Genomic DNA, 18,465 nt, shown 5'->3' with positions numbered 1-18,465 from the left:
TATCGTTGTTACTATTTCATCCGTGGCTGTGTGCCGGGCAGCCCACCCCGGGCGGGCGGGGTGCGGTGTTCCCGAACCCGCGGGGTTTTGTCTGGAACATCGCAGAGCCCGCGGCACTCAGGGGCTTCTGTTCCCCGCGTGGAAAAAAAAAAAAAAAAAAAAAAAAAAAAACAAACACCAAAAAGCAAACAACAAAAAAAGAACTTGGGGATTTGCTTGCTTGCTTATTCTCAAAACACGGGCAGTTGCGGGAATTAAAAATTCCTTACGTTGCTAAATTGCTCACATTTTAATGAGAAACCCCCCAAAAGTTGTGTTAATTTGCGGTACTTTTAATGGAAGGCTGGCGGCCAGGCGGCGTCCTTGAGGATCTGGGTACCCAGCGAGGTATTTCTGAGCGACATTCTGTGCAGGTGGGGACTTTTTGGGACTGTGTGTTGAGGATGAACCCTAGTAGAGCATATCCAGGTGGAGCCCTTACGGCTTAAATTTGAGAATATCATTCACCTGTGGTTCATTGAGGCTGTAAATGTGTTTAAAGCACGGCCAGCTGAAGGCTCTGAGCTCTTAGAGCTGTTTATTCAGGGAGGATGTTCAGTCGTAGCTGTAGTGGGGGCTTTGGATGTTGTTCTGTTGGGTGGATGGGGTAACACAGATTTTGGGTCATTTGGGGTTTTTGTTTGTTTCAATGGTTCTGGCTATGTGGTGACTTCCCCAGCACACCGTACCTTTTTTCTTCTTGAGGTTTTTGTTTTTTTATTTAATGGCAATCAATTTGCATTAGATTAATAAATCCATCTCCACAGTTAGATATGCACAGAGATTAAAAAATGAATCTCATTTTTACTGGAGGTAGTAAGAATAAAATTCATTCTAGGTATTCAAAATGTTTTGGTTTGTGACTTGACTTGGAATGGTTCTTTAAGCTTCAGGATCCTTTTTTTCCTCCTGTTAATATATTTTTTAAATATATCAAGCTTAATGTAGCTAACTTGGGCAGTGAAACTAAATGCCTATAACATATAGTCTTAGGTTGCAGGTATGTACTAAGTACTACCTACAAATAGATCCTCACATTTTTCCCCAGAGAGGCTGTTTCCATGATGGTTAAAGCTGGAACATTGAATACATAGGAACTTCCAGAGACTGCACTTTTTCTTCTTTTTTTTTTTTTTTTTTTCTCTAGTTGAGGGGACCTTTCATGTTGTCCTTAGTTGCACTGGTTATGTCATGCTATTCCAGCATGGCATTACACGATGTGACTGATGCAGTCTCATGTGTCACATCACAGTGAAATCACTGGAGGGAAAAAGTTTTCCTCTGTGGGACTTAAGGATATTTCAATTTTTTTTTTTTTTTTTTTTTTTTTGCTTGTGATATTTGTTGCTAAGGTCAGAGGCCATATATTGCCTTCTAGGTACCTGTCGGATATCTGTGGCTGTTGGCAGGTTTGAAACCACAGATCAGGAGGAGATTCTGGTTCAAAATAAAATTGCAGACCTCCAGTTTCTCTGTAAAATGGGTTTAGATGTGTTTTTAGATTACTTTCAAATGGCAAAGCATTGCTGCAATCAGCTGTATTCTTTCCTGTGCTCTTTAGAAGAAAGAGAACTGGCTTGATGACCTAGTGCTTCATGGTGAGAAGCAGTGAGAGAGCATTTGAAGTGATAGGCAAAAGCAGTATTTCTACCTGTTGTCTTGTCAAGATTTTTGCCTTGGCATAACAAGGGACCTCAGCATGCAGAACAAGCACTTCCACTGTGTTATGAGAAATCTATTTTTTAATGCTATTTATCCTTCAGCGGTGGGAGAGTGTCTGATGATCTTATTTATTAATTCCTTTCTTACATAGGACATAGGTTTGGATTTTTTTAGTGCTTACCAGGCTTGTAACAACATGCAGCTAAATACGTGCTCTTATATTGTGCTCAGCTAAGGTGGCTAAAGTTGATTTAATGTTTAGCCTTTTTAGTATGAAATTCAGTGTTTTCACTGAATTTCAGTATCAGTAAGTGTGTTTTTCCTGGTGCCTGCTGATATTGATCCCACCTTACAAATTAACCCAGGAGACTCTTTGTCTCTTGTAAACTTGTGCTTCCCAGTACAAAAAGAACAGCATTTTAAGCTGGTTGACTTGCTAAGCTGTGATTTCAGGTGCTGCTCTGCTTTGTTTCCCAAGTAATAATAGAACCTGTTAGTTCACACATTATCGTGCTCGGGATTTTGGGAGGTGGCACTCAGTAACTTTACAGACTGTGGAGAAAGATCCCTTGGTAAGAGACCCCAGAAGAATAATGGATTTGGCTTGAACCCTGGGACTTTGAACCCCGTAAAGCTGAGTTTTGAGCTGATCCTTGCAGGCTTCAGTCAGTGTTGTTGCAGTAGCTTCAGCTGTGATGTACGGTATTGTCATTCTGGGCTGGTTTTATGCAAGAAGCCCCAAAGGCGAGGTAACACTCTAAATAGGCATCAAAGCATTTTGAGAAGCTTGGATGAGGACTGTAGTATGTTCAAAACGTGTAATTACTGTATCAGTTCTGACTTGCGGCTCCTGGTGGTGGGCAAAGAACATCAGTAGCTATGTTTTCTTTCAAGCTGGTAAAAACTGCTTTTTTTCCCCCCCTCTTCTAGGTATTTGTTTGAACACACAGAAGAAGATGACAAGTGTGCATGGATGATTTTACGTAATTAACACCTTCTAGATTTGCAGAAGGCAATTATCACTACGAAGTGTTTACATTGATTTATGGGAGGAAGGTGGCCCATGAGAGGGATGCTGATAATATCAACACAGTGGATTAAATGCACATTTACACCTTTATTGACATATAAATTATCTGTGCCAGGAATGCACTGAAAAGGCTGCTGATGGAGCAATAATGTGGCACAAACTACTGGGTTTGGATTCAGCTCTGTCATCCTTCTGTAATGCACTTACATGGAAACCTTCATCTGAGCTACTATAGGATATAGAGGCTCACAGAATGGCTGCTTGTTAGGATAATGAACAGTGATGGCAAACGGGAATTTAGAAGAATGATAAAAGACAATGGACGTGGTTTGAAGGAATCGTCTCGCCTTTTTTAAAATTATTTTTAGTTTTTTGTTGTTTATACTATGGATTTTTAGAGAAAGCTTAAAGAGGCTGGAAGAGTCTTTGTAGCAGGGAAATGGAACCTGGCTCTGAATCCAGCCAACATCAGAAAAGAAAGACTGTGACACATGGACTGGAAGATCAAAAAAGGGTAAGTGACAAAAGGTGGGAACACTTTCTGCTTAAATTACTGAAGGGGATGCAAGTGGCAGAAGAACTCCACATAATGCTTTTATCACTTGCACTTGCTGCTCGCTATGCTCAGCCAGCTGTAGATCTCTTCTCCTGATTATATGTTTTAGAAAATGTTTGTCTTTCTCTTCAGGCTTCTTCCAATTTATGGAGCAAAGAGCTGAGGGAAGGGAAATTTGTGATATGAGTGAAAGAAGGGAAAAAATCTCAAGAATACTGTCTGTTGAGAAAGAGACATACAGTGCAAATGAATTATACTGAGTCTTACTGAGTGTGGCCAGGTTATTGATTTATTTTAAGTTTAGCTTTTTTTTTTTTCCTGTTGGTATCATTAGTGGAGTGGTTAGGAAAATGCTTTCTTGGCGTTTGGTGTTTTAATTTGCTGAGAATGTTGTGCACTTGTCTGTGTCCTCCTTGTCCTGGTGGTACTGTTTGCATTTTACTGTAGTTGCCAGATGTAATTTTGGCTTGAATCAAAAGGTACAGTGGAACGTGCTTAATGTCAGACACTGGCCCTTATTTTTGCTCAAGTGCTTTGTGGCAGCTCTGTGTCAGGGTGGTGTTGTGTTATCCCATTCTAATGGGTTGGTGCACTAAATTGACCTAATTGAAGTCCTCCTCTTGGGCAAAATTGTAGCTTGTGACTCCAAAGTTGTTTTGTTGGCACCAGTCAAGCAAACTAAAACTTGATGTGTTTCCGCTGTACAAATCATTGATGTCATCTTCTGTGCAGAGTTGGTGTGGGATAGAAAACGCCATGTTCAGCTCTGTGTGGAGAGCTCCTTTCCCCTCTATGATTTTTATTTCATTTGAAAACTGAGTTAGAAAAATTGACCGTCAGCTATTATTTTGCTGTTCAACAGCACTGTCTAATTTCAGGGAGAGGGAGATTTGTGTCATAGTTTCATCAGGTCTGCTGAAGAATAAAAGTGGTTTCTCTGTCACCCCATTAGAAATCTAAGCAGCCTGGAAAACTTTCAGAAATTGGATAAAATGCAGCTGCTTGCTTGGGGAGAAATGGCATTTGGGGAACATTTATTTGGGAAACAAAATAAAAACTCCTGAATGTATCTTAATTGCACTGAGCATGATCTATTAACTGACAAGCGGCCAAGGTCTCCCTTCTGCTTTTTTCAAGGAAGCATTTTGGGACTGAAGTAAATCAATAAGGGTTGAAACAAAATCCTTCTATCGACTTAATTTCTGGAGGCTGCTAGAACACATATTTTCAACCCCCCTCCTTAAGTGTACAACATTATACTGCATGTGGGGTGTGATGGGGAAAACATTTGTGACCTGTGACACTGAAGTATGCTGTAATTGTTTTGATGCACCAAAAGTAATATGCAATTATGTCTGCCTCTCCTTGCTGATAGGTATGGGAGCCTACATCTCCCGTCTGCTCCTGGCTCTGGGTGTTTGATGCACATGTAGCATGGGGCCTCTGAATGTATAATATAACCCCAAGTGAGGCTTGGTGGCAGCTGGGATAACATCAATTGGTCATGCTTTGCTGACATTCATTTTAACTTGAACTCTAGCCGTCATGGAGATTATTAAATTTATAATGATATATGTTAGATCCATTTTAATGACTCCGCATGCTTGGGTGATCTCTCTCACTTCTGTTTGCAAAACAAATCTTAATAGAGTATTACATTTCATTTCCTATAGAATTTTTCAGGGAAAGGTTACTGATGAGAGCTTTGCCTAGACTTACGCTTACTGGGAAAAATCAGTTTTGAATAGTAATAATGTTGCTGCAACTCAGTTGTTGTTATGATGAAGTTGAATAGTAATGTAAACTTCAGTGTTTCTAAGCTTAAAGTTATTGGATTTCTGATAGGGAAAGGTATGTGTGATCAAAGGCCATTAAAATTAATCATCAATAGACACTTTTTTGTTATTGGTGATGATGCTTGTGCAGGAAGGAACAAGACCAAGCTCATTTTTAATCAGGTAAGTGCATTATCCTTTTTATGACTGTGTATTTTATGGACATGAAGTCAACCATTGTTTAGTGTTTCTGAAGTAGTAAGAAATCAGTCTGTGTGTGTGCACCCCTCGATGATGGATCTGGCTTGTCTTTCCCAAGTAAAACGCAGAACGCTGTGTCTGCATTTGTGGTGTAGAAATAATGCTTAGTTTCCTCTTTGTTCTTTGTTTTTTTAAGTGTATTTTAAAGTATCAGCTTAGTAGCTATATTGATTAAAGCGAGACAAGATTTAGTATTTGTGCTTGTTTTTTCAGAGGGATGGCATTTTGCTTTTTATGTATTGGCTGATCTTCAAGAACTCAAAACTGGGCTGCCTCTGACTTTGTGGAAATGAGCCAAAGCAGGTTCTTCTCACTCATCACAGCTTTCCAGGCTGACTTTAAGAGGACTCATATTAATCTTTGGGATAGTAATGCAGCCATCTACATATCTTAAGTTGGCTCTAGTGGGAATTATAGCCAAATTCCATGTAACTGGTAATGTACAAGTGAAGAATTTGATCAGGTTTAACAGCCGTGTAAGCTGACCATCTGAAGGTAGCAGGATTACCAACATGAATACTAATGTGAATAGTGAACAGGCTTTATGCCAGGATATGACCTTGGCAGCAGAGTCTTTAAATATGAGAGTAATACAGGTGATGATACAGACTTTTTGTCTGTAAAGGTTGTTTGTAGGGAATTGTTTTGGTATAAAATGGATTTTTGCTCATGAGCAGTGCATTCAGATATTTACTATTTTTGTTTCCCCTTAAAGAAGAGATTTAAGTAAAAGCTGCTGCTAAAATAATCAGGTTAGGTACATTTTCATGTCCTGTGTCATGACAAATTTAGTGCTGCCCTGTGTTCTGATAAAAATGCTTTTTCTTCTGATTATTGAAATGAAATGTTTCTTCAGTTGATTTCCATCCTTCATTTCCCCTTCTTCTTGACTTTTCATTCAGGTCCATAGCTCTAAGTTAGTGGGACATCCTAAAGAAATGTGTATGTACAGTAGTGACAGAATGGTCTTCTGCTCTGCCTGGCTGAACTCTCTGACTGAATGATGAGTAAAATGTAATTGTGAAATGCATTCAGACTTTGGAAGGATCTCTGTAAATGTGTATTTTGTGCTTAGATATGCTCTATTGTTTAACTAAACATTTTTCTCTGCTTAACTTGTGATTTCAATTTTTTAGAGATTTATTTGCTCTTACCTGGTGTTCTGGGCTGGTTGGTTTTAGGAAGGACTGTATTTTGTTGTCAGCAGCACAGAAAGTAGCATGGTAAATAGTGCACTTCACAGGCTTATAGGTGGTTGCTTGCTTTGTACATGGGTTTGAGGGCTTTTTTGGTTTTGAATGCATAAAAAATTGTCACCCTGGACTTTGAAATATCAGTTCAAGTTCCCTGGGCATGCTGCCACAGAGGCAGAGTGTGTCTGGCACTGCACCTTGAAAGCCAAACTGATGATGGTCTTCTAGTATCTTTTTTCCCTTTTGCTACTTGAGAGTGAATATCCTCAGTTTTTTTTTTAATATATTTTTAAAGTTTCATTTCGAATGAGGAATGTGTGTGAGCTGCAGTTTTACAGTGTTACAAGCAGACTAACACGGTTTTCAAGGGACATCTTTCTCTCTTGACTTGTTTTTGTTGGAGCAGTCGTTGTGATACCCGTGACTGAAGCCATATGCTTTAACTTTCTCCTGGGTTTGTGTTTTTCCTGGCTAATTATTGAAATACCTTCCCATTTGGTTGAGGATGCTCTGCTGCTACCTTTGTATCAAAGTCAGTTTAAAGAGCATAAGTAGTCTCACATGTATTGACCTGCTCATGCTGAGGACTTGTGTTGTTTAAAGCAGAGTAATGGTGGCTGAGTACTGTGTTTATTAGTAGAATTTTGTGCTGAGACATTAATGCAGTTGGGTGCTGTGCTGCTGAGCCAGTGTGGAAGCACTCAAGTATAACCACTTACAAATTGCAGCAAGACTTAGCTTATGAAATTACAGCAAGCTGTGTTGTGGTGTTTTGATAATTTAGCTAACTGGGTTTTTATGGAAATACACATGCAATAAAAATCCACTGAGCAGGAGAACTGTCAGCTTCTCCTTCATTTTTCAGATATTTAAAACCTTCTGTAAACATAACAATCTCTGTAGAATTTTAGTTCCTGCCTGGATTTTATGTTTTTATTACAGTAATTAAGATTGTCAATAACCTTACTTTAAACCTTACAACGGCAGAATCAGATTTGGGAGATTTTAGTTACATGGATGTGCTTTGGTGGTGTGTCCAGGGCTTGGCTTCTGCTTTAAGGTCATAAGCTTCCTGGTCTTTGAGATGCTTCTGTAACCCTTTTTGTGGGTTTGTTTTCTGTCACTGTTTTAAACCACTCTTCACTGAGAAATTGGCTCAAAGAAACAAGTAGTTGTGTTTGTTTCAGTGATGCAGATTTTCACCTAATGGTTGCTACAAGGTAATTTATTTTATCTGGGAGGTCTTTCTACAATGGTTTTAATGAGAGAGTCATAGGAGTGTGATTTGGTATTGCCAGCCCTCTCCCAGTCAGACCCTGGTCACGAAGAAATTTTCCACATTGTCAGAAATATTTATATAATGTAAACCAAGGATCTTGCTTATTCAGTGATGCCACTTGTAATCTTTGTCTAGTTAAAGGAATTTGTGAACTTTTTAAGATTCCAGGGTGAGTTTTCTCCAACTTGTATAAGTTTATGTTAGGATATGATACAAGGGATCTGTGGTGATGGCAACCAAAGATGAGACTGCAAGTGGTGAACTTCATGTGCCTGAGGACTCTGGCACAGTCTCCACTAGAACTGACTCCTGTAAATCTGTCAGTCTTCCATCTCCTTGCCCTGACCTTTCCCCAGCTCTGTGTTACTGGACAATGAAAAAAAGCTTGTGTGTGATTCCTTGAGGTCTTAGGCTTGCCCACATTTTTGAGCTCTACCTCTGTTTTGTAAAGTGAGTAAATTATATGTGGCACAGGTACATATGGTATTTCTTTTCCTCATACCAACTGAAGTTCATTATCTCAAAAATAACTTGACTAAGGAGTTTGAGCTGAAGTTCCAAGGACGTGGAAGAAATACCCATGTGCAAGCAGATGGCTTAAGCCATGAAGGACAATTTTGGCTTTTCCCATGAGCTGTGACTTAAAGCCCCTTGGAGAGGGAGGGAATAAAGTTGATCAGGAAATGAAATGAAGTAGCTGGTGAGATGCATAAATAACTGCTACTTGTGCTGTGGCTCTGAAGTGATGGAAGAAATATGAATGAAGCATTATGCTACAAGGATAGGACTCTGGGAATCTCTGTGGAAAACATCTGTAACACCTTTTTCAAATTTACTAATGGCACTCTTTAAGCAGGATGCCCAGTTTTGGATCTCTATCTTAATCAAAAATATAGCATGGGAATGAATTTACAATATCCTTGGGAGGGCCTGACATCCACCTTCCCCCAAATGAACAAAAAGCAGAACAATTATTCTTGAGGGTTTATTCCAAAATTCTGGCAAGCATGCCTCTGAAAATGCTTGTACGGTAGACAGTTTACACAGCACATAAGTGCAGATTTCATTGTAAATGGAACTCTACAAAATCAGGCAGAAATTATTCCTATTTGCTGAATTTGTCTTGAGTAGTATGAAAGAGTTGATTATTTCTAGTCTTAACGAAGTGAGGATCAGTGCTGATGAGGGCTTTATATGGCACCCCTGGCTCTGCTCATGCCTGGAAGAACTTCCCTGCTTGCAGGGATTTCTGTGTCTCTCTACAGCATGTAGTTTTAAAGTGGCTTTTCCCTGCCTCTTCTCTGATGGTAGATTAGGACTACCCTGGTGTGATCTGCTCGTTCAAATCCTACAACAGTGTCTGGTGTGCTGTACTGTCAGTGGCACTGATCAATAGCTGATCTTTCAGAGCTGGACAGAAACCCAGCATTGTGATGCATCAGCTGCTTGCCTTGTGTGTAGGGAAGAAACCCAGCCCTTCTTCCAGCTGCTGCTGCTGACAACAGGCTTTAAAACCCTAAGGCATTGCATATGATTATTGCTCTTATCTTGGATGACTTAGTATTAATGGTCATAAATTAGCTGGGATATTTCAAAATTTAGCCAGGCATCTCGATTCTGTGGAAAATCTCCAGTCTGGGATGGGTTATATATTCTGTCTCCTCTAGTTGGCTTTGGGTTGCCTTGGCTGGGGCCCTTGTGAGTGTGGGCTAAAAAGTGAAAGCTGGACATGATGCTGTAGCTGTGGCTCTGTGCATTAGTGAGCCTCTTACTCCAGTTTTCCACATCCTGTGGTATAAATGAGGACTTTATAGCTAAGATCCTAATGGCTGCATCGATCTAATTTCAAAGGTAATGAAACCAAAAGACTCAAGCAGTAAATACAGGTAAATGCTATATAGTATAGGGTGTCTTCTTTGCAGTATAAGAACACTTCTTTCAAAATAAGGTTAGCTTCTGGTATTAGAAAGGGTTGTAGGATGCTAAAGAAAAAAAAACAAAACCACAGTCCAGGGAACTTCTCTTCCTCAGCTAGTCAAAAGCTAGCTAAGAGCAAAGGAGAGCTCTCTCCTGCTGTCCACTGCAGCCAGCACAGCCTGTGTGAAGGATGCAGGGGAGCAAGTGCAGTCTCTGATAACAAACTCTGCACCTCTTCTCTCCCCCTCCACTCCTGGAACCAGCCTTGGAGCTGCAGAACTCAATATCCAACCTATACAGAACAGATGACTGGGGATACAAGCATCACAAAGTCACCCCAGGACAAGGAGCCAGCCCTCTTCCCAGCCTTTACACATGGGAAAAATTCCAGTGGAAGTCACTGACTGTCAGAAGACTCGGTGTTGCAAAAATTAGTTCTGTCCTGTGTGCTTAATAGGACAGATGTCTCTGTTAGATGAAAAGTACAAGAAGATAAACACTGGAGGTTGTGTTTTCAATTATTTTTATAAAGCAAGTGTGACTTTCAGATAATATACATTCTAACTCATTAGCGTGTAGTTTCCCTGCACACCTCCTTAGAAAAATGTTCATTATTATTTGAATGGCTACCCTCTGGCTTTGAAGTAATTGTCAATTGGAATAATGTGTGGGCCATGGTGTAAAATGCTTCAAAACCCAAATAGCTGGGAATTTCAAATTGGACAGTCAGACATTGCCTCTCATTATGTCTGTGCCTAGAAGCAAATTTGATATCCCTGAGGTATGCTATCTATTGTGATATTCCTGGTGAAGGGAGTGGTGGGAAAGGGAATGGGGAAAAGGAGAAAGGAGTGTACAGGAAATAGTCTCTGTGATAATTCAAACTTCTTTATTAATTTTATATGTATTGCAAAGCTTGGAGTCTTCCAGACCCAAAGGTCTTCCAGAAAGGGAGGCATTAGGGAGAGACAGACATACATTTGTCAGTATTTATTTTTAGGCACTCAGTGTTAGGGGCTTTTCTGGTTGATTATAGTCTAGTTTGACAGATGTGGTATAGATTTATTTATGCTTTCACACTGCAGCAATTCATAACTTTAACAAACAAATATTAGTGACATCTTCCTGTAGCAGCAAAGCTGTAGTATATTCTTTACCAAAGAAATTAGCTTTCTCTGTTAAAGTGTAGATCCAGTACAACAGACCACTTGAAGCATATTTACTGGTGCAGTGCAGATGAAGAAATACTTGGTGAGTGTCACAGATGTGTATTTCATAGGTATTCCTGCTTGAAAAACATCATATGTCTGTGTTTGCATTCATATTCGTGTGTTACTTTCAAAGGATAGTTAAGAGGAATACTTAGAATATACAAGAACCTGGCAGTAAAGTAGGTGTGTTACAGATTGAAATGGCTATTTTCTTCTCAAATTGTTCCAGGTCACATTGGTCTAACTCTAAAATAACTGGTAGGAGACTGCTGGACTAAGTGAACTTTTTCTCCAAGCTGAATTCCCTTTATAATGCAGACCCTTATTGTTTTCTACATCAAGTCATAATTTCCCTTTGCAGAGGAAGACTGGAAGGGATAATACATCTGAGTTTCTTGCCTTTTCTTGCACAAACCCTTCTGCCAGTCAGTCCACTCTGTTTCTGCTCTTTACCTGGCAATGCAGTGTAATGCAGAGGGTGGATGTGACAGTGAGCCATGGTCTTTGTGCACAGCATTATGGGGAGATGGAGCCAGTGTAGATACCTCAACCTTTCTCTGACTGCTCAGGAGTCTACTGCAGCTTCTGATGGGAACCAGACCCATTTTTGTTGTGAGACTGAGAGGCTCCTCCAACATCCCCGTGGAAGTAAAAGTCAGTGAGAGGATGGACATAATTTTGTGGTGGAGTGGGGGAAAAAAAAAATCTTGTCTTTTTTGTGGTAGAATTATAAAAATCCCTTCTTTGCAGAAGACTGTCATTCATCCTTTAGAAAGAAATGATGTGGCTTACAAATTAGCTTGTCCTTGCAGCATTAGGGAAAAAATAGCATGTTATTGAAGACTGATTCCCTTTCTTGCTAACAGATTATGATGCGTGAATGTCTCTTGAGGCTATCACACATTGATGGTAATAAATATGTACTCAGACTTGTGTAGCTGTTTTTCAAGTATTCCGCACTAGAAAAAGGAGTTGTGTTTAAGGGAGCTGAGAAGCAAGAGAGTAGCTTCTGAGATCTGATAACAGTTGAGAAATTGATAGAGACAAGGTAGGCTTGTTATGAAAAACCTCACTTATAGGTGGAAAATGAGAATTCTACGTGCTACAAGCATTTAGCTTGCAGTTTATTTTCTAAAGTCTTTCAGTTCTTCATTGTGATGACAGCAGTGACTATCAGATCCTCAGTAACTTGGAGGATTTGTTTTGGATAAACAACATACATCCAATATGATTACTCCAAAAATGTAACAAGGCAGATGGAATTGCCTGTGTTATTTTGTTGTTGCTCTCTGAGGTCTCCTAATTCAGATGCCTTGTTTTCTTCACTGATGTTTGCTGTATCGTGTCAAAGAAGGTGATGAATTTTTAAAACGTCGTCAATTTGGTACGGTGATACGCAAAATTTTAAAGTAAATCTTGTGAACACAGTAGGAATGATAGTGGTTGGAAACTGGAGAGATCACAGAATTGCAAGGTTTAGGGTAAGGAAACTTGGATTGTAGTTAAATTTTTTTGTGATATGAGCAGCAACTGGACCTCAGTTGTTCTGTTATTGTTCCTTTGGTTCATAACGTGAGCGTTAAACTAATCAAACAAAAACTAGATGATGCTAATTCCATTATTGATAGTGTGCCCTTCCCATATCAGCCTTGATCAAAATCAGCATAAGATATTAGAAAATGAATGAAAGTGCATCAGACCTTTCTGTTTGAGCTTTAATATTATTTAGGCTGATAGCTCACATTCTGTGAATGAGAAGAACGCCACAAAACACCAGAAGATATCTTTATTTTAAACATTTAAGTTTTTGCAGGTCTTAAATACTGTAGTCCATTGATGTGAAACTCATATTAATCTTATGTGCTGGTTGTCTCTTTAGTTTACCTTCCAAACTGGCATCATTTTGATTAATATGCTGACTGCTGGAGCTCAGGCTTGGCAAGAGGAAGAGCCTGTCTTCAAACTCCTTTTCCTTTAAGATGCTTGACTAAATAAAAGGAAGATTAGTTATAGTGTGTATGTGTTAGGACTGGAATAAAATGCTCATAAATATTTATCAGGTGGGGAAAATAAATACATGGGTGCATCCTTTTAAAACTCAGATGACATAGCATATAATAGACCAGCTGGCAGAGGATGAAAGGTGAGTGTGGGGGAGATTTTTCACCTTGTGTAAACTATGTAGTAACCTGAAGTGCAGTACAGCACGTCAAAATGCTAAAATAGATGGAAGCATGTACAGGCAAGGGCCTTTCTAGATAGATGGGCAGATGACTGCTTTCCTAAGAGCCTGGAACTTGGAATTGATGGTGGGTGGTCTAATGTCATGTGCTGCATTTACAGTGAAGTAAGGCTGAGTGTGAAGTCAATGTGTGTAGTGCTTCGACAGAATCACAATGAGAAAGGAGACACAGACTGAGTGGCATTAGCAGAAAATCCAGATTTTTGTAACATACATTGTGATCAATAATGGCATATACACAATGTTTTTAGTCTTCTGTGTTCACCTCTCTTTATCTGTAGGTGGTATATTTTTGGCTTGTAGATGTAGCTGTTGGATTTTTCCATGCGTACAAGCGTATCTCATCATGGAGGAGAATATTAGTTTCCAATTGTCAATTGTAAATAATAGCAGATGGAGCTCTGTGGTTCAGGAGGGGAGTGTGTGAGGTGCTGAGGTGTGAAAGAAGATCCTCTTTCTGTTGTTCTCTAGGTTGCTGTGGCAGGATCTGGAAGTGCTGCAGCTGGGTGGTGATCACTGGCCTGGCCTGAGTATGTTCCAGTAGCAAGAAGCATCTCAGGAGCTTTACTAAAATGTTCAACCAAAAGAGCCCTTCAGTGATCTCAGCGTGTCACTTGGGTTGGGCTGATCTATCTGCCACTGTCCTGCTGCTGCAGCTTCACATTCTGAGGGCTAACTGGTTTGGGTAACCCCTTCAGTGCTGCCCTATGCAGATGGGAATATCTGAGACACACACCTCCCAGGATTGGATTCCTCTTGGATTAATTTGTTGTTGTTGTTGTTGTTTTTTTGGTTTTTTTTTCTCTTAGAGTTGGGCATCATTTTCAGGTTAATCCAGCTGTCAGCATGGCCCTGTGTGACTTTAGGCAATGTAGCTCCAAGCTCTCTTTGTGAGAGCAGGAGAGTGATGGAGGATGGGAAGCTTAAGGAGAACTGACTTGTTCTTGCTGTGCGGGTTTTGTTTTTTATTTGGGTATTTTTGTTCCTGTCAGTAAAATGGAAGTTAGAAATGGATAATCCTGATAAATGGTGAGAAATACTTGTTTGAGTCTTGCAGGAAAGAACACAAAACGCATGGAAAGCAAGTATGATGCAAGCATTCACCTCATATGAGGAAATATGAAATTGAAGTGTCCTTATTTCTAAACAATAACAAAACCCCCCTAAACAAACAAAAAAGTACCATGACAAAACCGCAATACTCTGCAGCCCATAGAGGACTGTACTGCTCCATGGTAGCTTTTTTTTTTTTTTACTGTTCCATAAAGTGGCTTTTCATGGATGCATTGAGGTGCAGACAGTTCCTGTCTGTACAGAGTTTCGGTGTGTTCTGAAAAGAATGACTGGGCTGAGAGAAATAGCCCACAGAGGCAGAGGTGTGTGTGTGGAAATGGAGATGATCCCTCTCTGGTGCTGCCCTGTGCTCCTGGGGAGCAAGGACAGCTGGAGAACTTTGTCTCATCAGTTGTACATGTTTTTGAGGATGGTGAAGCAGTAACTGCTGTCCTCGCCTCCCTGTCATTTCCTCTGCCATGGGGGTGATGGATCATGACTGATAACACTTCCTCTGCAGTAAAAGCTGGTCTCTATCAAGTGCAGAAGGATTTAGGATTAAGATTGTTCCAAGAGGTTTTGAATGTCTCAAGAGGTGTTGTGTGTGTATAAACAAATAATACACGCTAATTAGTTTATTTTGCTAGGTATCTTCCAAGTAAACCACTAATTTATTTAATAGATCTCATCATTTTAGATGAGGGCATAGTATGAAGGTCTCTCTTGTTCTGCTTCTTTGGGTTACAGTAGCAGTTCCAATAGCAATTCTACAGTAAGCCTTTTCAGCAGGTGTATTTCAAATATTCAGGACAGAGAAAAGTGTGGTGGTTTTTTTTTTTCCAGTGATGCTTGTCTGGGTGGGGGGAGCCTAAGTTAGGGAATGGAGAGAGGAGGAGAGAGTTGGTCCTGTCTCAGCCCTGGCAAGTGCTGGTAGAAATACTTCATTCAGCCAGCAGCTCCTCAATTCCATCTGTTCCTGGGGTCAGGAGGATGACCCCCATCCCTGATGAAGGTCCACAAGGACTATCAACAAGCTCACACTGCCAGAAGTGCCCCAGAGTGTGTTGTAGCTGCTGCCCCAGCTGGGTTTGGGGCTTTTGAAGAGAGGTAATGTCAAGTCTGTTAGTGTGGTCCTCAGAGGATGCAACAGGATCTAATCGTGTTTCCTTAAAGCTTGCGTGTGTTTTTAGCCAACTTAAGGGGTGTCCAGTTATCGTGGCCAAATTCATCTGGGATTTTGGAGTGACTGATTTTCTTCTGAAGGAGAATAGTATGCTGAAATTATTCTATTGCAAGTCAATTGCTATGATGAACTTCAATGATTATCTCTTGTTGCCAATTAAGATTAGTAATCTGGAATGCTTTTTATGGTATGAGTTATTTTCCATTCCTGCATACATTCCTATTAAACTAGAAAGTGGATTTCAATTTAGATTCTTTTTACAGCCTCTAATGAAAGTATTCAGTCTTGATTTGTGTTTAATGGCTGGATAAAGACTGTTTATTTATATTTGTAATGTAGTGTTGTCTCCTTTGCAGATAATGTCAAAGACATCATAAAACATTGTGGTGACTGTTTAATAGGTTCATTTCATCCTTAATGTCTGAGAGGAAGATGTGACTGTGCACTTCAGCAAATGGTTCAAAATTGAGTCCTAGGCTCCAATATCTCAACTTCTTGCATGTCTGCAGTCCAAGCACGTTGTCAGTCAGCATATGTGGCAGTGCACTGCGTGTTCACAGAGAACATCGTGCAGTTAAACCCTTCTGAAATCAAGGCCTTTGTCAGGCAGATCCAGGCAGCATGTCAGATGTTTGAGTGTTGAACTTTGGAAGCCAAGAACTATTCATAACCATTGATGATAACTTAATATCCGTGTGTGTTTTTTTTCTTTTTGGCCATGTGCCCGGATTCTACAACGATGGGTAGTTATCTTTGCAACCTTTCACATTGTTGACAGTGATTAATAACGTGTTGTGCACACTTCCATTGCATCAAATACCAATTTTTTGGGTAATGGGAAAAGAATATCTAATTAGGGAATTAATATCATTGACTTCACACATTGTATATAATTCAAGTTTTGTTTTGTTTTTTGAAAAGCAAGGATAGGAGGAGTAGATTGAAATATGATTTTTATGTAGTCATGAGAGTAGAATATTAGGTTTTAGGTTAATTTCTGTCAGTTTCTGTAATACAACTGAAATGCAAGCATATGAGCACAGAAGCATATTTTTAAATTATTTTACTGTGAAGAAGAAAATCTTTTAAATCACTAGATGCTGTATATTCCCTTTTGAATGTTAAATCCTAAAGCAATAAAGATAGGAGATGCTTATAAAAATGAAAACTGCAGCATAGGGATCTTGTTTTTCCTGAGCAAAAGTGCTTGAAATTGCCACTGATAAGCACTCACTACTAGGGACTTATCTCTGAGGCAATGTGTAAAAAGTGTAAAACTGGTGATTGGAAATTAAGAGTTAAGGTTACCATTATCATACTTGGATACTTTTCATGTGAGTACACGTCCTTCAATTGCTATATTTCACTTTTTTCTTTTCTTTTTTAGTCAATGGCATTTAACCTGAAGCACTTTCCCCCCCTTTTTTCTAAATATTGAAGTAGTTTGCATATCACTGTATCTACCCAAGAAAAACTGAACCATAAATTAGGTCACCTATGCTGATTTTCTACACTTTTTTTTCCCCCTAAAATGAAATTTAGCTTTTCTTCTGTTTGTTTGTTAAGCATCTTTACCTTTCAGGATTCAAGGTTTTTTTTTGTGTTGTTATAGCTGCACTATTTAGCAATGCAGAGCCTGGAGTTGTTTCATGTTTTAGATTATATCTGTGTGTATATATAAATTTCTATTCATGTGGCTCAGGACTGACATATTAAACTGGTATTCTTTCTGCTTTGTGTCACGGTTACTTCATTAACCGTGTTGAATTATGCTATAAATATTTGCAGGAGCCCAGTCTTTGTAGTCATCCTCCGTGGGGAATTTGCATTGAAATTGATGGGGGATCTGAGTGTGGAAAAGCTGCTTGAGTGGGCATCATCTGCTCTTTCAGGCACACAAACCTAAGTGGTAGTGTGTGTATATCTATCTATCTATCTATCTATCTATATATATATTTTTTTTTTTTTTTTTTTAACTGCTAATGTACTGTTAGGGCAATCAAGGGGATGATTTCCTTGGTGATGTAACTGGTTAGGCAGGAGGGAGATATCTGTTCCCTCAGCAACAGAGGAGATTTTTATCCAGAAAAACTCTGGATAAAAGCAGAGGCCAACAGAGAAGATGCAGGAATATTTCAGTAAAACTGAACTATGAGGTGATGATGGGAGGGATACAAGTTCAATGGAATGGGATTGTGACTATGTAAAAGCCTTTTATTTCTTCCTTCCTCTTAAGTATTTTGAGCCTTCTGTGATTATTGTACAAAAGATTATATATTCTAGAAGTTTCTTCTAAAGCTGCTGTGTGCTGGGATATGAGCTCACACAGAGCTACAGGAGCAGGGAAAATTAGTTTTTAAAAATAATTTAAACAAAATTCACACCACTGTGGAAATCCTCATAGAAAGGAAGAATTATACAAATTTCTTTCTCTCTGCATCCATGGAAAGGGAAGGCTGTTGAGTAGAAAATCTCGTGCTCCATGGGGGAAAAACACAGTTGGCTCAAGTTACTTTTGCTGATAGACAAGAACAGCAGAGAAACAATACAGTGCTCTCACTAAAAATGCTTAAATTGTTATTTCCTTTTGCCTGTTTGGCTCTGACCTGCATTTCAAAAATATACACACAGAAAGAATGAAAAACCGTGTTAAATTGTGGAAAGTTTGCATCTTTTCAGACTCCATCTTGACATTTGTCTGAATACGTGGTGAAAACTGTGGGATAGGGACTCCACTGTTTCTTTGGGGAAAGGTGCACACCAAACTGAAACCAGAAGTAGAAGGTGGTGGTTTTACCTGGGTCTTTCTGATTGTAAAGATGCACTAACCTTTTTGGAGCAATAATTGCCTCAGTTCCTTCTCCACTGAAGGAAGGAGAATGCAGAACCAAGAATCTTGGCACGGAGCAGCTGTGTGATGGCCCACTGTGTTTCAACATATTTTCTGCTGTGGATTTTAGGTATAATCTTTCCAATTTTCAGCTGACATAGATCAGTTGTGTGTATACTCCATGACCCCAGTGGTTCATCCAAGCCTCAGCAACTGAGCACAGTTAAACTAGTG

General features: G+C 39.6%; 1 protein-coding gene across 1 annotated transcript in view; it reads left to right on the top strand.

Annotated features, from left to right (window-relative positions):
* Positions 1-3,170: 3,170 nt before the first annotated feature.
* NAV2 (neuron navigator 2) overlaps positions 3,171-18,465 on the top strand; it is a 362,864-nt gene continuing 347,569 nt past the window's right edge. Inside the window, exon 1 of the mRNA XM_062495969.1 lies at positions 3,171-3,245. Within this exon, the coding sequence (XP_062351953.1) occupies positions 3,171-3,245 (75 nt within the window). The remainder of the gene's footprint in view (positions 3,246-18,465) is intronic.

Source organism: Cinclus cinclus, chromosome 6, assembly GCF_963662255.1.
Source record: "Cinclus cinclus chromosome 6, bCinCin1.1, whole genome shotgun sequence".
Taxonomy (NCBI): Eukaryota; Metazoa; Chordata; class Aves; order Passeriformes; family Cinclidae; genus Cinclus; species Cinclus cinclus.
The sequence above is the reverse complement of the archived record's forward strand: the minus strand, read 5'-3'. Positions and strand labels throughout refer to the sequence as shown.